Raw genomic sequence first — 27,319 nt, forward strand, 5'->3', positions numbered from 1 at the left:
GGGGGCATGGGCTAAATGGGTAAGGGGCATTAAGGAATCTACTCCTGAAATCATTGTTGCACTATATGCTAACTAATTTGGATGTAAATTTTAAAAAACAATTAAATAAATAAAATAAGAAAAGAAAAGAATAGAAAAGAAAAGGTCAGGCCAGCAATCATCCAATTGTATTCAAGTAATCCAATTACAAGTAATAAAAAGATACTAGCATAGAATTGATACAATGATCCTATAAGAAAAGTGGAGAAAAAGAGCAGCAAATCCATTAACAAGGCAAAACACTACCAGAAAAAAGATCTGGTCAAAAAATTGTGACCAAATATTATCTGTATGTTAAGTGGAACCAGTGGTGTAATAAAGCCAGCTTAAATCAGTTCATGGGATGCAACTGTTAGATGTTAAAGAATTTTTGTGAACTGGTTTTTAAACACAGCCATTATCAAAAATTAACTTATATGAAGTTACACTTCAATAAATTACATTTATAAATAAAGGCAATAAAGACTCAAACTCATCACTTCCTAATTATTTTGTCATATTTTACTATCATCTATGAGCTTAGGGTTATTTATGTCTATTGGTGGAAATTCTACATAATGGAGGACTTCTGGTTCTGCCAGCATGAAATAGCCCCATTCTTTCTCCCAGATTCTCCCTCTTACAAAGGAAAAAACCCGTGAACCGTACGCAATAAACAAACATAGGAAGATTCTGATAGGTGCAAAGAAGGCAGGCCACCTAGAGGGCATTCAGGGCTTGAGGAATGGCATGTCAGGGGATTCTCTGAGTCTCCTTATTGTTTCCTGTCTATGCTGCACAAGATGCTTTAGAATCTTCTAACCCAGAATTTCCAGCAGGCAGAGACAAAAAATACTCCAAGAAAAGCCTGTTCTCCCTAGCTGAAGGATGTGAAAAGGGTCTAGAGTTGCTGGGCAAATATTAGACTATCTTTAGGAACGCAGGCGGGGGAAGCAAGCCACTGGCGACTGGCAGTGTGGGTGTGCAGTGGGGTTCATGGGCATCAGCGAGGACAGACCTTCAGAGCACACAGAGCACAGGGAGCTTGCAAAACTGTGGGCTCGGCAGAAGTCCAGCCTTAGCCTGATTCGATGGGACAGGCTGGAGTATAAATGGCACCACGGACTTGTCCCATCCTGTCATTCAATCACGGGCAGAAAGCATAACCTCAGGCATTTCCTGGGACAGTAACTCCCATGAGTCCAGGACAATTCCCAGTAAGTTCAGCTGTGAGTTGATATCAGTCAACACTGACAGTAGCTACGAGATGAGTATACAGGTTTGGTGAAGGGATCAGGGTAGGGTGTTACCAGCAGTTGCTGAGCAGCTGACTAAAGAAGTTAGAAAAAAAAAATTAAACTAAAAGAAAGGAGAAAAAATAAATTATTAAAGGAAAAGTAGAAAAGCAATCAGTTAGAAGACAGAAAAAGTAATAACTAATAAATCCAAAATCTGGGCTCTGAAAAAAACCGTTCAGAGGTTGTTAAACATTACTCCCGCAGTATTAGCCAATGCAATTTGACAAAGGAAAGAAATTCGAGAAATTAAAATTTGAAAGAAACAGATAAAACTATGTACAGGTGATACACGTGTTCGATTGACTCTTTTAATGGCCCCTTTGCCAGATGTCCTCTGATCCCTGCGCTTTGACACTGCAGTTCTCCTAAAGAGGCAGACTGTACTTCCTCACCCCTTGAATCTGGGCTTGGCCACATGATTTGCTTTGGTCATTAAGATATTGGTAGACTTGAGAAAAGCAAAGACTTGGGGCGCCTCGGTGGCTCAGTTGGTTAAGCGTCCGACTTCAGCTCAGGTCCTGATCTCATGGTTTGTGAGTTCGAGCCCCACGTCGGGCTCTGTGCTAAGAGCTCAGAGTCTGGAGCCTGCTTTGGATTCTGTGTCTCATTCTCTCTCTGCCCCTCCCGACTTGTGCTCTGTCTCTCTCTGTCTCTCAAAAACAAAGAAAAATTTTAAAAAAGAAAGAAAAGTCTTAAAAAAGAGCTACTCCATTTCTCTTCCTCCCTTGCTCCTGTGCAATCCCATGGGAATATGCTTGAGCTAATCTAAGAACATACCTGGGCTAGCTTGCCATCTGGAGGCAAGGTATAAACTGAGAGACATGTGAGGAAGAGCCTGGTTGTCTCATCCAAGGCCATTCTAGATCAGCTTACCTCCAGCAACCCCCAAACTGGAAGAGCCTAGGTAGCTTAGCCAGTTAAGCATACGACTCTTGACTGCGGCTCAGGTCATGATTTCACGATTGGTGAGACCAAGCCCCTCAGTGGGGTCCACGCTAACAGTGAGGAGCCTGATCGGGATTCTCTCTCTCCCTCTCTCTCTCTCTCTGCCCGTCCCCAGCTTGCATGTACTCTCTTTCTGGCTCTCTCAAAATAAATGAATAAAAACTTAAAAAAAAGAAAAGAAAACTGATACACATGACTACATAATAACAAAAACTTTTGCATGGCAAAACACTGTAAGAATAGTCAAAAGACAAAGGACAAAATGCAACAAGATATTTATTACTGACGTCATTGCAAAGGGCCAGTCTCCCTAATTAAAGGGCTCCTATATAACTCATTAAAAACAGACCAACAAGTAGGCAAAGTATTTGAACAGATGGCCCACAGAATAAGGAACACAAATGACACAAATATATTTTTAACTCTCTGCTGTCATATGCAATAAAAGTTAACTACACTGAAATATCCATTTTTACCTATGATGTGAACAAATCTGGACAGTCTGGTAGCACCCTGTGTTGGTAAGGTTATGGAGACCAGATGCCCTTATGTGCTAGCCTAGGGGAGGCAGGGAGAGAGGTATAAATCGGTACGATTTATATGTACAGCAATTAGACATTATTTATCAAAACTACAAGTGTACCTACTTTTTGACTCAGCAATTACCCTTCCGGAAACTTTATCCTTTGGATTTCGTTACACATGTGAGGAGTAAGTTATAGAATCACATAAGCTATGGATCCTCTTTTTTAATAAACTCCAGTATTTATTCATTATAAACTCTGTAATCAAAAAGAAGAAGAAGAAGACGACGACGATGACGGAGAAGGAGAAGAAGAGAAGAGAAGAGAAGAGAAGAGAAGAGAAGAGAAGAGAAGAGAAAAGAAAAAAGAAAAGAAAAGAAAAATGTGGATCAAGTGACCTTTCAAACTACAAAGACCACACAGTAAAGTCTATGGGAATGCCATGAAGTGGGTCACACAGACAAGATTCTAGAACAGAAGTATTGGCTATTTTCTTCCCATTTCCATTCCAGTCACTTTTTGATAAAATGGTTGTTATTCATCTATTTTAAAATTTTGGGAGCACCTGGGTGGCTCGGACGTTGTGGGGCATCCGAACTCTTGATCTCGACTCAGGTCATGATCTCAGCATGTGAGACAGAGCCCCGCGTCGGGCTCCACGCTGGGTGGGGAGCCTGCTGAAGAGTCTCTCCCTCTCCCTTTGCTCCTTCCCCACAACTTCTCCCTTTGCCTGCCTGCCTCTGTCTGTCTGTCTCTCTCTCTCTCTCTCTTTCTCTCTGTCTCAAAAATTTTTCTTAATTCACATCTATTCTCGCATTAAATTAAGCTTCCAGGGGCACCTGGGTGGCTCAGTCAGTTGAGCGTCCGACTTCGGCTCAGGTCATGATCTCACAGTTTGTGAGTTCGAGCCCCGCATCGGGCTCTGTGCTGACAGCTCGGAGCCTGGAGCCTGCTTCACATTCTGTGTCTCCCTCTCTCTCTGCCCCTCCCCTGCTCACGCTCTGTCTCTCTCTCTCTGTCAAAAATAAATAAACATAAAAAAAAATTAAGCTTCATGCTCATACTGACACTAAGCATCTCATAGCAGTCAAGTTTTAGTAATGATTTTGTGTCAGTCTGTGCAGAAAAATAAAACATACTGCAAGGTCAAGTGAGGATGGTTCGTGCACAGATACTACACACACTGGCCAAAGCACCTGACAAATTATTAAAAACTATAAAATAAACTCAAGAAAACTGGGTGACTCTTAAATAGTTCCCAACTATTAAAACCTAAGTTGAAGAAATTCTGTATTCAAAAAAGAAAAATGCGGATCAAGAGACATTAAAGAACATTCCTCAATAGAGACAAGTTAGACATTTCAGTGAGAGGTCTACCCCATTCCCCTGCACACCCTCACTCCCAAAACGCACTACCAGAGATGTGTATAATATTACACGGGCCGAAACAGCAATTCAGCAGCACAACATTGCAAGCATCTAAAAGATGAGTGATTGAGTGAAGGACAGTGCATCCGTATAATGAGATTGTTACAGAAAAAGAAAGATCTCTCTACATACCAACATAAGGAAATTGCCAAGATAAGTTTTAGAAAAAACATTTTTTTTCAACATTTTTTTTTTCAGAGACAGAGACAGAGCACGAGCAGGGGAGGGGCAGAGGGAGAGGGAGACACAGAATCCAAAGCGGGCTCCAGGCTCCGAGCTGTCAGCACAGAGTCCGATATGGGGCTCAAACCCATGAACGCAAGATGATGACCCGAGCTGAAGTCAGATGCTCAACAGACTGAGCCACACAGACGCCCCATCAAGATACGTTTTAAATGAAAAAAGCAAGGTGCAAACAAGTGAATATATTACTTTTACTGTTAAAAAGCAGCAGGGGGAGAAGACTACATATTTGCTTGCATATATATTGTTGCTATTGTCATTCTCTTCAAGGACACACAGAAACTATTAACAGTGTTGACCGTTTGTGTATGTGGGGTGGAAATGGGGGAAACTTGGCAAATGGGAAATAGCACTCTACCTTTTTATGTCTTCTGACTTTTCAATCACATTGAGATGTATTTTTAAAAAACACATTTAAAAAAATATTTTAGGGGTGCGTGGGTGGCTCAGTTGGTTGAGCGTCCGACTCTTGATTTTGGCTCAGGCCATCATCTCATGGTCCGTGAGTTCAAGCCCCACAGTGGGCTCCATGCTGACAGTTTGGAACTTGCTTGGGATTCCCCCTCTCGCCCTCTCTCTCTCTCTCTCTCTCTCTCTCTGCCCCTCCCCTGTGCTCTCTTTCTGTCAAAAAACAAAACAAAACAAAACAAAACAAAACAAAAAAAACGGGGGGGGGGGAAGGAGGCAAAGATAAAAGGTTTCTCTAAATGTGTATTAATTTTTTAAATTGTGCACTTAAAATGACCACTAGATGGCAATTGCTCTTCATTTGAACTGCCACCACGAGGCATTTAGGCAAGAAAGAAATTAAAGCAGGATGAAGAAGTCTTGGAAACTGCCTGAAACCTTGAGCATCTGACTATCTTAATAAAAATACCTAGATTCCTAACACTTTTCAATAAAAAAAAGTAACCACCTCGGCAATGGAAAAAAACGGGATTTTAAGAATAGCGCCCACCCTGAAACTCTCCAAATTTCTACACAACATGAATAACTGTGCGCTTTCAGTCTTTAAATATCAATCTCCACACCTAACAATTTTCATAGGCCACACCTCAGATGCTCTTTGCATAACAATGGGGCATAAATCATCCACCAGGATTATTTTGCGGTATTTCAACATACATAATTTCTCTGTCTTCTTCAATCCGTAAGATACGAAGATATGGCAAACATTATTCTCCATGCCTCAGACTGCGGACAGAGGCCCTGTGGAACTAAGAGCCTTGGCAGGCCCTGGGTGGATGGTGTGGGTGTCAGGATTAGGAGCTGTGGGACACCATGAGGACAGCTGTGGGGGTACACAGAGGGCCCAGCTCTGCCCCCAGCAGTCCCACCATCACCTGACTTATCTACTGGTGTTCTGTGTAGGATTTTGCTTGGAAGGAAGACGGTGCCATTACTAAGAACAAGCTTGAAACCCTCTGCCCCAGCATGTGCCACCAGCAAGAACTGAAACGAGGTACTAATGTCATCTTCCCTCGGAGAGGCGGGGGGTTTAGACACCCAGCAGAAGTCAGATACCTGTCTAGGAAGTCTCACGTGTGCAATCAAGAGCAAACTACAAGGTACAAAGTAAATAAATAAATACAGAAATAAGCATCAACGCCTATTAGAATGGCTAAAATAAATAATACTGACTGTATCGAGTGTTGAGGAGGATGTCGAGCATCTGGACCTCTCCTTTGCTGGTGGCGGGAATAAGAAATGGTACAGCCACTCTGGAAGAGGCTGACGGTGTCTTACGAAGTTAAATGGAACTCAGCAATCCCATAGCAGGTATTTACCCGAGAGAAATGAAATCCGTTGTTTACACAAACACTTATACATGAATGTTCGCAGCCACTTGCCGACTGCCCCAAACTAGAAACAGTCCAAATGTCCCCCAAGTGGGGACTAAAGTGTGGTACATCTGTACAAGGTGGTATTGAGCAAAAAAAGGAGTGAACCACTGGTACACGCGACAACTTGAATGGATCTCAAAGGCATTGTGTCGAGTGAAAAAAAAAAAAAGGCACATACTATATGATTCCAATTTTATAACATTCTCAAAAGGACAAATTATAGTGCTGAAGAATAGATCGGTGGCTGTCAGAGGAGAGAGTTACAGGGAGAATCTGACTCTAGAGGAGAAATGGGTGGGGGGGGGGGGTGCCTGGGTGGCTCAGTCGGTTGAACACCTGACTTCAACTCAGGTTGTGACCTTGAGGGGTTTGTGGGTGTGAGCCCCACGTCGGGCTTGCTGCTGTCAGTGAGGAGCCCACTTCGGATTCTCTGTTCCCTTCTCTCTCTGCCCCACCCCCACTTGTGTTCTCTCTCTCTCTCTCTTTCTCTCTCAAAAATAAATAAACATTTTTTTTTAATTAAAGGAGGGATGCCTGGGTGGCTTAGTTGGTTAAGCATCCAACTCTTGGTTTGGGCTCAGGTCATGATCTCACGGTTCGTGGGACGGAGCCCCAGGTCGGGCTCTGCACTGAAAGCGTGGAACCTGCTTGGGATTCTCTCTCTCCCTCTCTCTCTCTGCCCTTCCTCTGCTCATGCTCTTTCTCTCTCAAAATAAATAAATAAACATTCTTTTAAAAAAGAAAAATTATGGGGGCGCCTGGGTGGCTCAGTCGGTTGAGCGTCTGACTTCAGCCCAGGTCATGATCTCACGGTTCGTGAGTTCGAGCCCCGCGTCGGGCTCTGTGCTGACAGCTCAGAGCCTGGAGCCTGCTTCCGATTCTGTGTCTCCCTCTCCCTCTCTGTCCCTCTCCCCATCAGGCTCTGTCTCTTTCCTCAAAAATAAATAAACGTTAAAAAAAATTTTTTTTAAGAAAAAAAAGAAAAATTATAAAAGAAGATGGACAAATTATAAAAGAAGATATACAAATGGCCAATAAGCACACGAGAAAGTGCTCAACAACACTGGTCACCACGGAAATGGAAATTAAAACCGTAATGAGATACCACTATACATCTGCCTGAATGGCTAGAAAAAAATAATAATAAAGCAAAATAAAATGCTAACAAGGATGAGGGGCCACCGAACTCATACTTTGTTGTGAAGATATATAATGATACAATCATTTTGGGAAAAGGCCTGTTAACTTCTCATAAAATTAAACATGTATCTACCCTATGGCTTAACAATTACACTCCTGGATATTTACCCAAAAGAAACAAAATGCTCACAAAATTCTTGTAGAAGAACGTTCAAATCGGCTTTATTCATAACAGCCCCAAACTGGAAACAGCCCAGGTATCCATCACTAAGAGAACAGAGAAACAAACTGTGATTTATTATAAACTGTGATTTATTATATAAACTGTGATCCCATGGAATGGGATACTGCTTAGCAATAAAAAGGAATATACTACTGATACACATGCATGACGTGTATTAACCTAGAAAACATTATGCTGAGCTCTCTCGAATCACTTGTTCTGCAGGAAGCCAGCTGCCATGATATGAGGACACTCAAGTCGCTTCATGGAGAGTCCCACACGGGGAGAAATTGAGGCCTCCTGCCAACAGTCATGTGGGTGGACCATCTTGAGAGTGGATCTTCCAGCCCCAGTCAAACCTCCATAGGACTTCAGACCTGAAGTCCTACGTGCAACCTCATGACAGACCCAGAGCCACCCAGCTAAGACGCTCTGAAATCCCAACCCACAGGAACCAGGTGAGATAATACATATTACTTTTTATGATGCTAAGTTTTGAGGTCATGTGTGACATATCGATAAATAATACACGTGGCATTGTCATACACACACACACATACACACAACTGACGGGCAGGAACTAATATCTTATTTTTAAAACACTTTAACAATATGTAATACACCAAGAATAAGACATGAGTCATAAAATGATAGCCTAATGAATTAACACAAAGAAAACGCACCTATATAATCCTCATCCGCGTCAAAGAAAATCACACTATGTCACCAGCACACAGAATCTCCTCGTAATCTCCCTCTCAGTCATTACTCCCTCTCTCCTGCCCACTGCTGGCTGCGCTCTTGACCTGTAACTCCATCAATTATTTTTGACTGCTTCTGAATATTACAGAAATGAGATTAGACTCTATGTATTCTTTTGTGTCTCATTTCTTTTGCTCCACATGGCTAGTGAGATTTATCTTTGGAATCTACCGCAGCTGTGGCTCATTCATTTTCACTGCTGCACAGGATTACGTTGAATTAATATACCACCAAAGATATGCTGAGTGAACAGATCGTGCGACTCCACTTACATTAAACTCTAAAACAGACAAAATTAAAACATAGTAGGGGCGGGGGGATCCACAACAGTGGTTACCTCTGGGAAGATAAAAGCAAGGATTGAGTGGAAAGGGCATGAGGGAACTTTCTGGGGTGATAGTAACGTTCAATATTTTGATAAGAGGTTTGAGTTACATAGGCGTATGCAGGTGTCAAAACTCTGCGAGTGGACATTTAAGATTTTTGCATTGCATTGCATTTTAAGCAAAACACGACAAAACAAACACCTGAACACATTTTGAAGTCTTGTTCATGATATGCACACTGAATTATCTGGGGGGAGGGGGGACTTTGAAATGCATCCCAAGAGTGAATCATGGGGGATAGAGGGAGGTGTAAATGAACAAACATGTAATATAGCAAATACAATAATATGTTCATGGTAGGATCTAGGTGGTGAGTATATGGAACTCAGTGTTAAAGTCTTTCAATTCCGTTATATGTTTAAATTTTTTAAATATAAAACTGGAAGAAAGTAGATGACCAGAAAGGGGAATTATGGTAGGGCATCATTTCCTTATGTAAAAATGAGACCTTCAAGGACAGATCTTGGTTTCTAAAAACTATTCTCAAATAAAAGGAACATGGGCTCACTGGAGAAATGGGCAGAGAAAATACAAGATGAGCCCGGAACATCTTGCGGTATTAGAAAGTAAAGAAGTCCTTCAAAAAAAAGTCCCCCAAGGCTGGAGGCGTGTCAAGGGGACACAGGAGACGACTGAAAGAGCCCCCTGGGGTCAACACTGGAACGACGAGGACAGCAAAATGAATGACGTCCTACTGGACTGTAACACAGTCATAAAATAAATCTGCAGGAGTCCATAGTGATACAAATAGTTAAAATAAATAAATACATAGGGAAAAGATATGAATAGCCTAAAATAATTTGTGTAGCTACCTCCCCCTCTAGCAGGTGGGGCTTCACCTGTCTCCACACCATTACTACTGTCCCATGAGCGTCGGCTGCGCTTAACGACCTGCTTGCAGAGGGGAACTGTCATTTTACAATGAAAAGATCTGATAAACACTACCCCGCCCGGGGTTTCAAGGTTAACATCGCCGCTGATGTTGATAGCATGTACCCCCTGTTATGACTGACGAGAAGGGTACTCGCCCTCATACTCTTCCCAAAAGCCCATAACCTCCATCTAGACATGAGAAAAACATCAGGCAGACCAAACTGAGGGTATTCAACAAAATACACGACCAAAGCTTTTCAAAAGTGTCGAGGTCAAGAAAAGCACGGGAAGACTGAGGATCCGTCACAGGTCAGAGGACGTTAAAGAGACATGACCACAAAACGTAATGTGGCATCTTGGATGGGAGCCTGGAACGGAAGTAAGACACTGGTGGAAAAAGTGAGAAAATTCTAATGCAGTCTAGAATTTAGGTAATAGTAATGAACCAGTGCTGCTTTCTTCGTTTTGACAAACGTACCATGGTTGTGTCAGATGTTGACAACAGTGGAAACTTAATGAGGGGTATACGGGAACTCTATTTTCTTCACAATTTTTCTAAAAATTGAAAATTATTCCAAAATTAAGTCCATTTTGAAAAGAGACAAGAAACAAGGCAACAATAATAACAACAAAACAGATCTTGGTGCATTTTTTGAAAAACCTTGTAAAAACCCAACAAACCGAAAACCACTTTAAAAAAGCAGTTGTGTGTTATTTTTTTCCTCTCAAAATCTAAATCAAAAATCAGCTCTAGGGCAATGGAAAGCACATTTTCAGATACCAAATGTGAATGCCCTCCTGACAAGAAATATCCTTGGTGCCGAGCCTTATCCGGGCGGCACCCACGTTCTGGAGTGCATACTGACAAGAACTTGGAAATCAACTCTGGTGCCTCTGCTTCGCTAGCCTGTTCTTTTGTCCTGGTCCCTTTTATCATTTTGCTTCGGGAGACATCTCCAGCTTGGCCCAGGTTAAACTCCCTCGGTCACTCTCTTCTCGTTGAAAATGGCAAAAATCAAAACGCTCCGTCTCCCTTAAGAAATGAGGCGGGACCCACTGCCAGGCCTTCGCACAAATGAAAGGCAGCGGTGAAGAACAGACCCCCAGAAGCAGCGAGAAGAGAAACCCTCAGTCTTCCAGTAAGTGCCACAGCTGCCTCACAACTTGACCTTCCACCTTCCAGAGCCCCCACCCACCCCCGGGAGCCCTCGCACAGCCTGGATGACCTGACCCTGAATGGAAACAGAAACCGTTAAATCATCCTGTGGTAAGTGTCAAAGACTAAGGCCCTGAACCAACAAGGGTGACAGAAAACGCTACGGGAAGGGTTTTCTAAGCACTGCGGTTTAATTGTAGCTGTGGGGTTCGCTCAACCACAGAGAAGTACACTTGCTCAGTGGCAAACTCCACGAAAGTAGCAGAAAGAAGGCAGGGAGAGAGAGAGAAAGGAGGGAGGCGGGAGAAAAGATCCTCCCGGCCAGAGACAGAAATGTGATGGGAATCCCGGGAGGCATTGCCAATCCACATTCCCGCATCCTAGGCCTGCCGGCCAGTAACTGCGGGTGAAGAGATGCCTCCTCTCCATCCTTCCTTTCGGTCTTCCTTCCCGCGCTTTCGGTAAGCGTCTGCACCACACCAAACACGGGGCACTCAAAACGGATCCGGCCTGTTCCTACCCTCAAGGAGCTCAGCCTCTAGACTGGAAGACACCGGAGGAGAAGGAGGGTCCCCAAACAGCGTGACACTGAGAGAGCTTTCTCACATTATCATTAAGACCTCCGGTGGCCAGAGAGCCGTTCCTGCCTCCCCAGGGACGGCAGGGTTGTTTTCTGCGGTAGAAAGCTTTCGGTTTAGCATTTACCTTTCCTTGGTTCTGTCAGGACGGGCTGCCGGGGCAGTGAGAAGGCAGGGGAGCAAGAAGCGGGTCTCTCTGCAGGATCCGCTGAGAAGTGGGGTGTGTGTGGGCTGAGAGAGGAAGTCCCCAGGAGGGAGGGAGCAGGAAGGGGACGTAAGGAGGAAAGGGTCGGAAGGGAGCAGGAAGGAAGTGAAAGGAGATATATGACCAAATGAGCGGAAGACAGGAACAGGTACAATCACCCAAGACAAAAGATAGGAACTTTCAACAAACTCAGACATGCTCCCTCACTAGGTAAAGGTATGCGTGCCAGAGACTGCTGCTGGCTCGACCTTGCCCACCAGGACTCCGAGGGTGCCACACCAGCTCAGCCCGAGGGGTGGCTCTCATAGCTCCAGGCTATCATTGTGATCCCAGCCTCCAGGACGGCATCTGGCTTAGAAAGGAGACTTGAAATCTCAAACAAAGAGGATTATTTTGGGGGGTGCGAATAAGAGGTGCTGAGGCTGAAGTGACACAAGAGAGGTTGGTTGAGGAAACAGAAATGGGCGGGCAGCACCACTTAACTAAGTGCATTGGAGGATGGCTAGATCTGTGGTCGACAGGCATAAGCAGGCCTTGACGCCCTCCTAGGGCTGTGCCCTGCCCATGGAATGGTGGAGTCTGCTAGCTTGCTGGGCTTTGTGTTTCCAGCTGTGGTGACACTGTTGGTCACACAAAGGACGCTTTTGGTTGAACGTTATGGTACACATGGTCTGCAGGGGCCAAAGTGGAAACCCCTCGTCTTCAACAACAACCCGTTCGACAGCTATGTAGGAATCACCCTCAGTGGGCTAAACAACATGCACAGGAGCCAGGGTCCCCTGCTGAACCTTGAGAGCCACCTATCCTCCTACCTGTCCATTTACAAGTAAATGGGAACCGGGACCCCCCCCCCCCCCCGCCCCGGGTGGCTCAGCCAGTTAAGCATCTGACTTTGGCTCAGGCCATGATCTCGCAGTTCACGAGTCCGAGCCCCATGTTGGGCTCTGTGCTGACAGCTCAGAGCCTGGAGCCTGCTTTGGATTCTGTGTCTCCCTCTCTCTCCGCCTCTCCCCCCTTCTGCGCACGCTCTCTCTCTCAAAAATAAAATAAAAACAGAAAAAAATTTTTTTAAAAAAGCAAGTAAATGGGAACTGGAAAGATGGACATGGAAATTCCCTTGGGGGCTAATTACAACCCAGACTTCAAGGCCTGAGATCCTTCAAGGGTCAAGAAGAGGTTGAGTCAATACTCTCCCATGGCAGCCAAGGAGGAGGTGAGGAGAGCACTCAGGGACCAAGGAGTCTGCAGCGCCCTTAGTAAGCCCACAGACAGTTTCAGAACAAACAGAGGTTTGCACGTGCTCCATAAAGCCATCGTTACGAAGAGACTGACAGGCAATCAGAGCCCAATGCTTGGGCTCCTGACAGCACCACCCATGCACTTGAATTCCAGCCTCTGCGCCTGAAGCCAATGTGAGCTGTGTTTCCGTCTCCGCACCCGAAACAGGAGTGACTACCCACATGGGCCAACCAAGAACTGAAGAGAAACTGACAGCAGACAAAGGATAGCAACAACATATTGGCAGCCAAAAAGTGACCAGGCAGGTGAATGGGGAGCAGACATCGCAGAACAGAGAATGCCAAGTTTATGGGGCCGGGAAGTCAACCAGCTGGTACAACTGAACTCCACTAAGGCTTGGGGATTGGAGGCTCCAGGCACCTCTGACAGCTCCAAGTCCCCTCCCCCAGCTCATCACAGCCTGAAGGTTCACTGTCAGGAGAAGGAGACGTGAGAGAGCAACAGAGAAGATGCACACTGAGAACAGTGGGGCCAGGGGGAGACCCCTCAGCCAGAGGCCCCACTTACCAACATTGAGGACATAACCAAACATCAGGAATGGCCTGTACATCACGGGCAGCTTTGACAACTTCCCACCAGATAGCTATAAAGTGACTTGTTCTAACAAAATCAGAGTTAACATGCATTCTCCAGCAAACAGAAGTCAAATGTCTTAGGAGAGGAGCATTTTCTAGTTAGCCTAAAGTCATGTAGGGAGCAGCCCTGCTCACGGTCACTTTAGGCAGCCAGGATTATGACCTGTCTGTCCTTCATCCTCTACCCACCATTCCTCAGAAAACTAAAAGAGTCCTTTCTGGAGAAAGGAACTCTGTCCAAAACAAAACGTAATACTGATCTGTCACTGAAAGGGGCTACTCTGTGATCAGGAAAGCCTGTGGCCAGCAACCCTGCCTGTTTACAATCAGAACTTTACTTGTATTTTTTATTTTGCTCCTATTGTGAGCAAACAGCCAAGATGGACTAGACATTTAAGGAAAGCTTCACACACAAAAATCAGAGGTCAAAGGTACAAATGGAAAAAAAGAAAACCAAAGGAAACAGAGACAAAGCAGAGGAATAGAAAGGAACATCTAAAAATGTAAGAGATTTTGAAATCAGAAGACAAGAACAGGTGTTATTACAAAAAGGAACAAAGAGGGGCGCCTGGCAGGCTCAGTCATTTAAGCATCCGACTTTGGCTCAGGTCATGATCTCACGGTTCGTGAGTTCAAGCTCCACGTTTGTGCTGACAGCTGACAGGCTGACAGGTTGACAGCCTGAAGCCTGCTTCAGATTCTGTGTCTCCCTCTCTCTCTGTTCCTCCCATGCTCGCTCTCTCTCTCTCTCAAAAATAAATAAACATTAAAAAATATATATGACAGAAGATATTTTTAACTCAGGAAGAGTTGGAAGATAAGTAGAGAAAATCTCCCAGGAAGTAGAACAAAAAAATAAAGAATTAGATGATAAATAAGGAAGAAAGGATAAGAAAATCAAAGGACAAGGTCAGGAGTTTCAACATCTAAACAAAAGGAGTTCCAGATAATAGTGCAAATAACTGAAGAGTGTGAGTTTCCAGATTAAAGAGCCCATTACATGCCCGACACACTGAAAGCAAAAGACACCCACATCAGATCACTCTGTAAATGATGCAACACCCAGTGCTAAAGAAGAATGCTCATAATGCTGTGGCTTCCAAAAGGAAGAAAAAGAAGCCATTTATAAAAGGTCAGGGTGCAGAAGAGGTAATATCTGTTCATAGCAATGCTGGATACATAGCCAAAAGCAATGGCATGAAGCCTTTAAAAATCGGGGGGAAATTTTATTTCCAGCCTAGAATTCTATACCCAGAAGAACATTCAGTCAATTGGATGGTGAACATCTTCAGACATAAACATCTCAAAAATCTCCAAAAGTGACTTCTCTTATATTCTTTCTCAGGAAGCTATTAGATGAAAGACTGTTCTGGTTCTCCATAGCTGTGTAACAATGTACCCCAAAACTTAGCGGCTTAAAAGAGCAATGCATCAGTATTCTTCTATCTCTCTGCTTCCTATCGGGAATTTGGACACATGGGAACAAGTAGGGATGGCTTGTCTCTGCTTCACAGTGTCTGGAGCCCCAGCTCAGATGACTTCAACAGCTGAGAGCTGGAGCCATTGGGAATGGTTAGCAACTCTTCACCTCTCTTCCTGCAGCCTCTCTCCATGGACCAGCCACAGGCTAGCAGACCATTTTACATGGACGCTCAGGACCTCAAAAGACAGGAAGTGAAAGGTGTCAGTCTCTTCAGACCTGAGCCTGGCAACTAGCATGCTGTCACTTCAGCCATATTCTGTGGGCCAAAGCAGTCACAAAGCCACCCAGATTCAAGGGGAGGGGACACAACCACACTTCTCAGTGGGAGTAGCATTAAGGAATTTGTGGCCATACTCCACAAAGGGTAACTAAGAAAGAGAAAGCCTGGGAATACAGAGGAGATTCAAAGGCAATTCGTAAGATAATACTGAAGAAACACATAGAAAGCCAGTCCAGACAGAAGCCCCAGAAGGAGGTCTCCAGAAGGGATGTGTCCACAGGGGCTGGGGGAGTGGAATTGCCAATTACCTTACAGGTTTTACTAAGTTGAGAGGAGTGTAACCATTCTATACCAAACTGTGGTGTCAGTGATGAGTTTATAGAAAACTAAGCAAATGAACAAAGGAGAAACTGATAAAATGATAAAAAGTTATAAAAGAAAGGAAATGAAACACAGTGCACTATGGGGCACAGCTGGGAATAATATTTATATAGTCACAGCAATGTGAATACTGGATAGTGATTTAAACAAAAATGGTGACACGGTGATTTTCAGAGCATAGACAAAGAAAATGCAGCAGTGAGATCTTCGTTTTCTATAATAGTCATTATATAGTCAAGAAGTGGTGGTTTAAGTATGTTGTTTAGGTCGATTGGAGGATTAACACAACAATCTGCACAACCTGAACCACAGAAATCAGTGAAATTGGGGAGCAAGAAGGCGAGGGAAGGGAGGTGCTTTTGCGAGCAGAGAGAGGACAGAGACTGAGGGGGGGGGTGCGGTGGGGGGGGCAGAGAATACGGGAAAAGCACTCCTCCCAAAAAGCAGCTGGAGAGAAAGTGGAAAATTGGAAACAGCTGCAGGGACTAAACTAAAAAGGGAGAAAGGAGAAAGGAGTGGGTTTAAATTCCATTAAGACTGTAAACAAGGGGAGCGCAAAGGTTGCAACTCTGCAGCTCGATACCTGGTGGTGCTCTGGTAGGAAGGGCGAATCCCCAGGAACAGGGTGGGGTCCGGGAGGTTCTTGGGCCACACACGGAAAAACGGTTCCACTGCTGGAAGGACATTTGGTAGAGACTGTTGAAACCACCTGGTCCCAGCAGCCCCAGAAAACGGCCACATTCACTGGTACTGGAACAAGGTCATTAAGGGTGAAGCCTGGTGCCAGATGTGTGTTGTGATTTTCCATAATCCCTGAAAAGCTGCTGCTACACTATCTAGCAAACTTTTTCTGGGGCGGGCTGGCACCTGGCCGCAGTCTCGGGGCACCGGCAGCAGCAGGATCTGGCAAGTGTTCCTGGTTGCAGCCAGCATTCGGCCATTGCTCGGTGAGACCCTCCCATAGAGGGGCAGAACGGGTCAAAGCCACAGTCCTTCAGAAGTAAGGGGTCGGGGAAAACAGTCGCATCTGAGACAAAACTCAGGAGAGAGGTACTGCCTGGGGCCTGGTCATAGACAGAGAAAAAGCGGGGAGTGGACAAAAGCTAAAGACAGAAGACGGGTACACGATGGCTGATCAAGGAGAAGAGTTCCAATACTAGGGACTGGGTAGCTGGGTGGCACCAGTTTCACCGCTCCCGCGCACGCACCTATGCACGTACGAGTGCCACAACACTCCACCCCAGTAGGCTAGCAGCGTCATCTAGTGGAGAACGGAGCCGCTACACTGAGCCCCGCCCAAGTGGGCCAACCTCATTCCTCAAGAACACAAGTCTCACCGCCTACTTAGTTTATGGACTATAAAGCGCTACATAGTCTGACTTCTAGGGGAAAACAAAGTAATTTCAGTCCTATTTCAATCTATTAGCAGGTCCATCTATTCAATTTTCTTTCTTTTTTTTTCTCTCTTTTACACTTCTTTTCTTTGTCTTGAATACAGAAAGAGAAAAAATTCATTTTTATTTTCAATTTTTATTAAAAATATTTTTCCTTAATTTTTTTACTATATTTTCTACTTTTGTGTAAGTTTTTTCAAATTCTATTTTACTTCCATCATTTTATTTTAGTCTATTTCAGTGTATTCAACCTTTCAAATTTTCAAACGATTTCCTTTTTTTTCTTTTTCTTTTTTGTCGTTTCCATTTCTTTTCTTTTTCTTGAATGCAGAAACAGAAAAACTTCATTTTTACTTTCAGTTTCTATTAAAAACATTTTCTTCCATTTTTTTACTACATTTTTTGCTATTATGTAAATTTTTTCAAACTCTATTTTACTTCCATCACTTTATTTTAGTCTACTACAGTGTATTCACTTCTTCAAATTTTCAAAACATTTCCTTTTTTTCTCTTTTTCGTTTCTTTTCTTTTTCTTGAATACAGAAAGTGAAAAAATTCATTTTTATTTTTAATTTTTATTAAAAATATTTTTCTTAAAATTTTTCTACTATATTCTTTACTTTTGTGTAAATTTTTTCAAATTCTATTTTACTCCCATCATCTCATTTTAGTCTACTTCAGTGTATTCATTTTTTCAAATTCTCAAACGATTTCCTCCCCGCCTTTTTTCTCTAAAACCACTTTCTGTCAAACCACTTTCAACACCCAGACCAAAACACACCCAGGATCTAGCATCATTTATTCGATCTGTGTGTGTGTGTGTGTGTGTGTGTGTGTGTGTTTAATTTTTTAATTTTAATATTTTTTAATTTTAATTTTTCTACCTCATTAATTCCTTTTCTCCCTTCAAAAATGACAAAACGAAGGAATTCACCCCAAAAGAAAGAGTACGAAGTAATGACAGCCAGGGATTTAACCAACACAGATACAAACAAGATGTCTGAACCAGAATTTAGAATCACGATAATAAGAATACTAGCTGGAGTCGAAAATAGATTAGAATCCCTTTCTGCAGAGATAAAAAGTAAAAAATAATCAGGATGAAATTAAAAATGCTATAACTGAGCTGCAATCATGGATGGATGCAGCAGTGGAAGGATGGATGAGGCAGAACAGACAATCAGTGATATAGAGGACAAACTTATAGAGAATAATGAAGCAGAAAAAAAGAGGAAGATTAAGGCAAAAGAGCACGATATAAGAATCAGAGAGATCAGTGACTCATTAAAAAGGAACAACATCAGAATCATAGGGGTCCCAGAAGAGGAAGAGAGAGAAATAGGGGTAGAAGCGTTATGGGAGCAAATCATAGCAGAAAACTTTCCTAACCTGGGGAAAGACACAGACATCAAAATCCAGGAAGCACAGAGGACCCCCATTAGATTCAACAAAAACCGACCATCAACAAGGCATATCATAGTCAAATTCACAAAATACTCAGGCAAGGAGAGAATCATGAAAGCAGCAAGGGAAAAAAAGTCCCTAACCTACAAGGGAAGACAGATGAGGTTTGCAGCAGACCTATCCACAGAAACTTGGCAGGCCAGAAAGGGGTGGCAGGATACATTCAATGTGCTGAATCAGAAAAATATGCAGCCAAGAATTCTTTATCCAGCAAGGCTGTCATTCAAAATAGAAGGAGAGATAAGAAGTTTCCCAGACAAAAAAAAAAATTAAAGGAGTCTGTGACCACTAAACCAGCCCTGCAAGAAATCTTAAGGGGGACTCTCTGAGGGGAGAAAAGATGAATATATATATAACTACCAAAAGCAACAAAGATTAGAAAGGACCAGAGAACACCACCAGAAACTCCAACTCTACAAGCATCATAATGGCAATAAATTCATATCTTTCAGTACTCACTCTAAACGTCAATGGACTCAATGCTCCAATCAAAAGACACAGGGTAACAAAATGCATAAGAAAAAAAGATCCATCTATATGCTGTTTACAAGAAACCCACTTGAGACCTAAAGACACCTTCAGATTGAAAATAAGGGGATGGAGAACCATCTACCATGCTAATGGTCAACAAAAGAAAGCCAGAGTAGCCATACTTATATCAGACAACCTAGACTTTAAAATAAAGACTGTATCAAGAGATGCAGAAGGGCATTATATCATAATCAAGGGGTCTATCCACCAAGAAGACCTAACAATTGTAAACATTTATGCGGCAAATGTGGGAACACCCAAATATATACATCAATTAATCACAAACATAAAGAAACTCATCGATAGTAATACCATAATAGTAGGAGACTTCAACACCCTACTCACAGCAATGGACAGATCATCTAATCAAAAAATCAACTAGGAAACAATGGCTTTGAATGACATACTGGACCAGATGGACTTAACAGATATATTCAGAACATTTCATCCTAAAGCAGCAGAATATACATTCTTCTCCAGTGCACATGGAACGTTCTCCAGAATAGACCATATACTGGGACACGAATCAGCCCTAAGTAAGGACAAAAAAGATTGAGATCATACTGTGCGTATTTTCAGACCACAACACTATGAAACTCGAAATCAACCACAAGAAAAATTTGAAAAGGTAACAAATACTTGGAGACTGAAAAACATCATACTAAAGAATGAATGGGCTAACCAAGAAGTTAAAGAGGAAATTAAAAAGTATATGGAAGTCAATGAAAATGATAACACCACAACCCAAAAACTCTGGGATGCAGCGAAGGCGGTCATAAGAGGAATGTATATAGCAATCCACTCCTTCCTAAAGAAGGAAGAAAGATGTCAGATACATAACCTAACCTTACGCCTTAAAGAGCTGGAAAAAGAACAGCAAATAAAACCCCAAACCAGCAGAAGACAGGAAATAATAAAGATTAGAACGGAAATTAATGCTATCAAAACCAAAAAACAAAAAAAACAAAAAACAAAACAGAACAGAACAGATCAATGAAACCAGAAGCTGGTTATTTGAAAGAATTAACAAAATTGATAAACCACTAGCCAGTTGGATCAAAAAGAAAAAGGAAAGGACCCAAATAAATCAAGAATGAAAGAAAAGAGATCACAACCAACACAGCAGAAATAAAAACAATAATAAGAGAATATTATGAGCAATTACATTCCAATAAAATGGGCAATCTGGAAGAAATGGAAAAATTCCTAGAAACATATACATTACCAAAACTGAAACAGGAAGAAATAGGAAATTTGAACAGACCCATAACCAGTAAGGAAATCGAATTTGTAATCAAAAATCTGCTACCGGATCATGGTTTGTGGGTTCGAGCCCCATGCCGAGCCCTACACCGGGCTCCACGCTGCCAGTGCGGAGCCTGTTTGGGATTCTCTCTCCCTCTCTCTCTGCCCCTTCACCACTTGAGATCTCTCTCTCTCTCTTTCAAAAGCAAATAAATAAATCTTCCTCAAAAAAATTTTTAGTATATGTGCTGCCAAAGTGAGCACTTTAAATTTTTTAATATTTATTTATTTTTGACAGAAAGAGAGAGAGTGCGCGCGCACACACGCATGAGCTGGGGAGGGGCAGAGAGAAAGAGACCCAGAATGTGAAGCAGGCTCTAGGCTCTGAGCTGTCAGCACAGGGCCCGATGCGGGGCTCGAACTCACGGACTGTGAGATCGTGACCTGAGCTGAAGTCAGACACTTAACCGACTGAGCCACCCAGGCACCCCAATAAATAAATTTTTTAAAAAGTGGTCAATCTGATTTTATGTGTATTTGACTACAATGAAAAAAGCAGTTGGAGGAGGGGACAGCTTAGGAACCTTTCAAGTTTTCCAAATTATTTGGCCTTTTGCGATGAGACCGGCTTCACGTATACTTGCATATGTAAAGAAGACTTAAGGGGAAAATTATCAACAGTTAGGAAGAGATGCATGCATTGCTCTAGGGAGAGGAAGCCAAGGGAGTAGAGAGAAAGAAGGGGTGAGGGGAGCCACCACATTGACGCCAGGGAGGGGAACCCTGTGGAAGGGCAGGTAAAAGGTTTTAAGAGACCAGCAACATCTAGTGGGGCTTTGTAGGTTGTTGTCCTGAGGGACTTGTGCCATACCTACACACGTGCACACCCACTCACCAGCCCGGCCCTCAGGAAAGAGCTCCCGTTTGCCAAGAAACTCACTCAAAAACACGTTAAAAGCGTATCTCGTTTCACACGTTGCTTTTAAACATTCCTCGCAAACCCCAGTGAGGAACCTCGAGTCTCCCCAAATCCTCCCCCTGTCAAAATAAACAGCATGCTGTCACAGGGCAGCCTGGCCCTCAGCAACCGTGGTATCCCAGGGGCTGGGGGGACTCTCTAACGGAGTGGGACAGTGTGGAGTCAGCCTGACAAGCCAGTCTTTGGGAGACAGGGCAAGCCATTCCTTAGGAGGGGAGCCTGGACTGCGTCCACACCGCCCCTGGGAGCAGAGTGTAGAAGGCGAACCCCAGTGCTTGAGGAGGGTAGTCATCATGCGCACAGGAAATTACACAACCTCTGGTCTTTTAGAGGCAATCTATTTCCCAGCCTCTTATGTCCTGGGAGTGCCTGACCCCGTACAAACTTCCCACTGTACACACACACACACACACACACACACACACACACACACACACACATGGCACTCAGGGAACCTTGTGGCCACAGGCCACAAACCCTACCCCACCCCCAACACCATTTTAACTTCAAAAGCCTGAGGAGGAGGAGGACCAGACACCTCAGCAAATCAGTGACTAGAGAAGTTTTATTTCTGGTCTCCTATGGAGCGTTCTATTCTGGCAGAACGTTTAAAACATCAAGAAATGAGGATCGCTGTCTTCTAGCACGTGATAAGATCAAATCTGATAGTACAGCGTGACCTTTCGAATAGAGATCAGAATCTTGAATCACTTGGGAAAAACAATATGAAATTTAGTCTATGCTCTTATCACAACTCCAAACTTATGAAGCCAGTAAACGAGAACTGGAAAGAAGAGAAAAGTGTTTGTTAGCATAATGGTGTTCTTATCTTTTTCTTTTTTGGTGTTTTTCTTTTGGTGGGTTTTTTTTTGGGGGGGGGGGAATGGGGTGGTATCACACCACAGCCAGCATCACTGAATACCTATTCATCAGTTTCTCATCCGAGCAACATAATAACCTAGTGGATATGCAAATGGCAGCTCAGTAAGGTGAAATCACTTGTTGACGGTCATACTGGGAAACAAGTCACCTGCTGGCTTTGTGACCTGCTGGTATGCCTTTCCCTCTATCCCAAAGCCAGTGGTGCAATCTCAGGGAAGTATTTCTACTTGGCCCAAGTCAGCAGTTTGAATATTAGAATTTTGTTCCATATTTTATTTATTTTTTAATGTTTATTTACTTATTTTGGAGAGAGAGAGAGAGAAAGAGGAAGAGAGTACAAGCAAGGGAGGGGCAGAGAGAGAGAGAGAGGGAGAGGGAGAGAGGATTCCAAGCAGGCTCCAGGCTCCTCGCTGTCAGCTCAGAGCCCAACGCAGGGCTCAAACCCAGGAACCGTGAGATCATAATCCGAGCTGGAGTTGGATGCTCAACTGACTGAGCCATTCAGGCACCCCTTGTTCCATATTTTAAACTGCAGTTCCTGGGGCACCTGGGTGGCTCTGTCGGTTAAGCGTCTGACTTCAGCTCAGGTCACAATTTCATGGTTCATGAGTTCGAGCCCCACATCGGGCTCTTTGCTGACAGCACGGAGCCTGGAGCCTGCTTTCGATTCTGTGTCTCCATCTCTCTCTGCTCCTCCCCTGCTCTCTCTCTCTTCTCAAGAATAAATAAACATTAAAACATTTTTTTAAATAAATAAATAAATTGCAGTTCCCTAAACTGAAAAAGGCAAAGTGATAACAGCCTAGGAATGACACTGAGAAGACTGACGAGTACAGGAATAGAGACGTGTAGACATGTGTAGACAGGGCTGTAGCAGAGCAAAGTATGACTGAAAGGACCTCTTTGTACTCTTAAAAACGGTTGAGGCCTTCACATAAAAACCTGCACACAAGGCCACCTGGGTGGCTCAGTCAGTTGAGGGTCCGACTCTTGATTTCGGCTCAGGTCATGATCCCAAGGTCATGGGATCCAGCCCTGTTTAGGGCTCTGCGCTGAGCATGGAGTCTGCTTAAGATTCTCTCTCTCTCCCTCTGCCCCTCTCCCCTGCTCATGTGCTCTCTCTCTCTCTCTTAAATAAATAAATAAACAAACAAACAAACAAACAAACCTGCACGCAGATGTTTATAGTAGCTTTATTGCTAACTGCCAAAACTTGGAAGCAGCCAAGATGCCCGTTAGTAGCTGAATGCATAGACAAACTGTGGCTCGTCCAGACAATGAAAGATTATTCAGCACTAAAAGGAAATGAGCTCTCAAGCCATGAAAAGGCATGGAGGAAGCTTCATTGCACATTACTAAGTGAAAGAAGCTAATGACGTATGACTCCAGCCACATGACATTCTGGAAAAGGCAAAACTATGGAGTAAAAAGTTCAGTGGTTGCCAGGGGTGGTTTGTGGGGAGAGATGAATAGGCAAAGCACAAAGGATCTTTAGGGCAGTGAAAATACTCTGTATAATAAACCATAATGATAAATGCGTACCATTATATATTTGCCTAAACCCATAGAATGTACAATGCTAACAGTAAGCCCTAACATAAACTATGGACTTGGGGTGATCATGATGTTCAATCTTGGTTAAAAAAAGTATCAATCTGGTGGGTGATGTTGATAATGGGGGAGACTATGCCTGTGTGGAGGCAGGCAAAATACAGAAAATCTCTGTATCTCTCTTCCAATATTGTTGTAAACCTAAAACTGCTCTAGAAGAAAAATAAACTCTTAAGAAATTATTGAGACCCTCAAGCATTTATTGATATTTACCACATTAGAAATTATGACAGAAAAATATTTAAATATATATTAAACCATTTGAAAGTAATGGGTGGCTCAGTCAGTTGAGCGTCTGACTTTGGCTCAGGTCACAATCTCGTGGTTTGTGGGTTTGGGCCCACACCAGGCTCTGTGCTGACAGCTCGGAGCCTAGAGCCTGCTTCAGATTCTGTGTCTCCCTCTCTCTCTGCCTCTCTCTCACTCTCTCTCTCAAAAATAAATAAACATTAAAAATTTTAAGAAAAAGAAAAGTAATAGTATTAAACTCATTAAATTTTTAATGAAAAAACTATATTTTCTAGCCTCCCCCCAAAATTTAGTAATAAGAGGCATTTTTTTTTTTTTTGCATTTTTACAAATCCCTTTAATGGAAGGGATTCATAGAAGATAGCTGGATTCTCTTGGGAATGCAAAAGCTGGTGCAGTTTGCATTACTCTGGAAAACAGTATGGAGGGCCCTCAAAAAACTAAAACTAGAACTACCCTACAACCCAGCAATGGCACTACTAGGCATTTATCCAAGGGATACAGGTGTGCTTTTCAAAGGGACACATGCACCCCCATGTTTACAGCAGCACTATCAACAATAGCCACTATCAATGTATGGAAAGAGCCCAAATGTCCATCCATGGATGAGTGGATAAAGAAAAGTGGTATGTATGTATGTGTGTGTATACACACACACACACACACACACACACACACACACACACAATGGAGTATTACTTGGCAATCAAAAAGAATGAAATCTTGCCATATGCAACTACGTGGATGGAACCAGAGGGCATTATGCTAAGTGAAATTAGTCAGAGAAAGACAAATATCATATTACTTCACTCCTATGAGGACTTTAAGAGACAAAACAGATGAACATAAGGAAAGGGAAACAAAAATAATATAAAAACAGCGAGGGGGACAAAACAGAAGAGACTCATAAACATGGAGAACAAACTGAGGGTTACGGGAGGGGTTGTGGGAGGGGGGATGAGCTAAATGGGTAAGGGGCACTAAGGAATCTACTCCTGAAATCATTGTTGCACTATATACTAATTTGGATGTAAATTTAAAAAAATAAAAAATAAAACAAGTTAAAATTAAAAAAAAAAAAGAAGATAGCTGGATTCTCATATCTGCTTCTGTATTTAATCTGTTGGGATATTATACTTAATGTAGTCTCTGGAAACCACCACTGAACACTGTGAAAAAATGAGAGTGAAAACGCTAATAACATCTTAGCATTATTATCAAATTGGTTTTCCCTTTGAATCTCCTGAAACGATCTTGGGTACCCCTAGACCACACTTTGAAAACCATGACATAAAGAGAAAGCAGGGAAGACATTCCAGGACATACTCACCCTCTTACACGTCTCACATTTCATTGTCCCTAAGTCCACCCCCTTCCAGGGCAGGAACCCCAGCTTCTTCCCCAAGGGCAAGGCACCTGCTTCCACCTCAGCCCAGCTCATTCTTTAAAAATAAATAAATACATACATACATACATACATACATACATACATACATACATACATACATAAATAAAAATTTTAAAACCTAGGGGTGCCTGTCAAAAATTAGGCAGCTCCGCCGGTTAAGCACCTGACTTCGGCTCAGGTCATGATCTCGCGGTCAGTGGGTTCGATCCCCGCGTCCCCGCACCCGGCTCTGTGCTGACAGCTCAGAACCTGGAGCCTGCTTTGGATTCGGTCTCCCTCTCTTTCTGCCCCTTCCCAGCCCATGCTCTGTTCTCTCTGTCTCTCAAAAATGGGCAAACTTTAAAAAAAACTTAAAAAAATTTTTTTTTCATTTAATGTTTGTTTATTTTTGAAAGAGAGAGACAGAGCGTGAGCAGGGAGGGGCAGAGAGAGTGAGACACAGAAACCCAAGCAGGCTCCAGGCTCTTAGCTGTCAGCACAGGGAGGACATGGGGCTGGAACTCACGAACTTTGAGATCATAACCTGAGCCGAAATTGGACACTTAACCGAATGAGCCACCCAGGCACCCCTCAGCCCAGCTCATTCTTAAGACAGAAGCTCAAAGTGGGTGGACTGGGCACTGCCAGCTAGTTAATCTTCCTTCGCAACATACTGGCGTTTTTACTAAGGGCTTCCTTAAGCTACAACTCCAGAGCTTGGTTCTAAGAGTGGGCTTTTCAGACTGCCTGTGAAGGGGTGAGCTACCCAGCACAGGAGAAAGAGCCCACAATAGGACACACGTGCTGAGTTCTGGTTCTGACTGCCTGTCACTGAGTTCTCTCCATGGAACTTGAGCAGCACCCGCCCCTCTGTCCACTTCTCAGACCTGTCCCGGCATCAAATGACCTTGTGGACTTGAGCACCCCTTAGAACCAAGTACTGGGCCCCTGGGAGTCCGTCCCACCCCAGAGGCCCAGATATGCCCTGCGCAGGGCCAGTCCATCCCCGTGCCAATAAAAGTCCCTCTCTTCCAGGCAGACACCATCCACAGCCTAAGCTGTCTTGCCCGCTTCCTGCGCACCTGGTCGGGCGCACCCGGTGCACCCGTTGCGTAGCCGGTGGCACAATGACCCTGGTCGCCGTCCACGCCCACCCCATCCCGGATTTTCTGCCTCTTCTCCCACCACCCGGAGTGGGACACGAAAGGCGGGCATTCAAACAACTGAGGTCTAGAAACCGCGCCGAACCTTCCAGCCGCGACTCTCAGGAAATCACCGCGCCTGCGGCGGCGGGCCCACCCCTTCACTCTCCGCGTAGGAGGGAGCCGGCAGGCGGAGGCCACCCTCCCTGCGGGCCTGTGAGGTCCGCGGCCGTCTACGGTGCCCGCACCTCTGCGGAGGAGAGCCCACCATCTGCACAGGGTAGGAGGGCGATGCCTCGTCCTGGCCCGGGGCACCCCGGACGGTGCCCCCGGGGACGCGCGGAGACCGAGGGCACACGGCCAGCCGGCCTGCGGCGGCACAGTACCTGTGGCGGAAGAGCGGGCTGCCTCCCAGGAGTCTGCGGGGCTCGTTCTTGAGACTCCAAAACTCGCCGTCCAGGTAGCGGTGCAGGGACGAGTCCCCGAGCCCCGGGTCCGGAGCCGGCTCCATCGCGCCGCCCGGCCTCCGGCTTTGCCGCGGGAACCCCAGGGGCCGTCTGCCCTCCGCGCCTCCTCCTCTGAGATGCCGGCACGTGCAGCCCGGAGCGCACGCCCTCTTATCCGCGCCGCCCGGGGGCGGTCTCCTCCCTCCGCAGCTACTTGTCCCCTGCCCCAGCCCCACCCCTTCCCAGCCGGCCTTCCCGGGACACTGCTCCCTGGGCACGAGGGACGAGCTGTCCAGAAAGTCGGGGCTCCTAGGGTGGTCTCTCGCCCTCCAGGAAGCTCAAAGTCCACCGCCTCGCCCTGGGGCTTTAGCTTCTACCGCCCATGCCATTTCAATTGTCCCCCCGGTC

At 44.3% G+C, this 27,319-nt stretch overlaps 1 protein-coding gene across 1 annotated transcript in view; it reads right to left on the reverse strand.

The window, feature by feature from the left end:
• The window catches only part of LOC102957303 (acyl-CoA oxidase like), a 114,001-nt gene that overhangs the window by 79,299 nt on the left and 7,383 nt on the right, over window positions 1–27,319 (reverse strand). Inside the window, exon 3 of the mRNA XM_042979846.1 lies at window positions 26,852–27,181. Coding sequence (XP_042835780.1) covers window positions 26,852–27,181 — 330 coding nt within the window. The remainder of the gene's footprint in view (window positions 1–26,851; window positions 27,182–27,319) is intronic.

This window comes from Panthera tigris, chromosome A3 (assembly GCF_018350195.1).
Source record: "Panthera tigris isolate Pti1 chromosome A3, P.tigris_Pti1_mat1.1, whole genome shotgun sequence".
Lineage (NCBI taxonomy): Eukaryota > Metazoa > Chordata > Mammalia > Carnivora > Felidae > Panthera > Panthera tigris.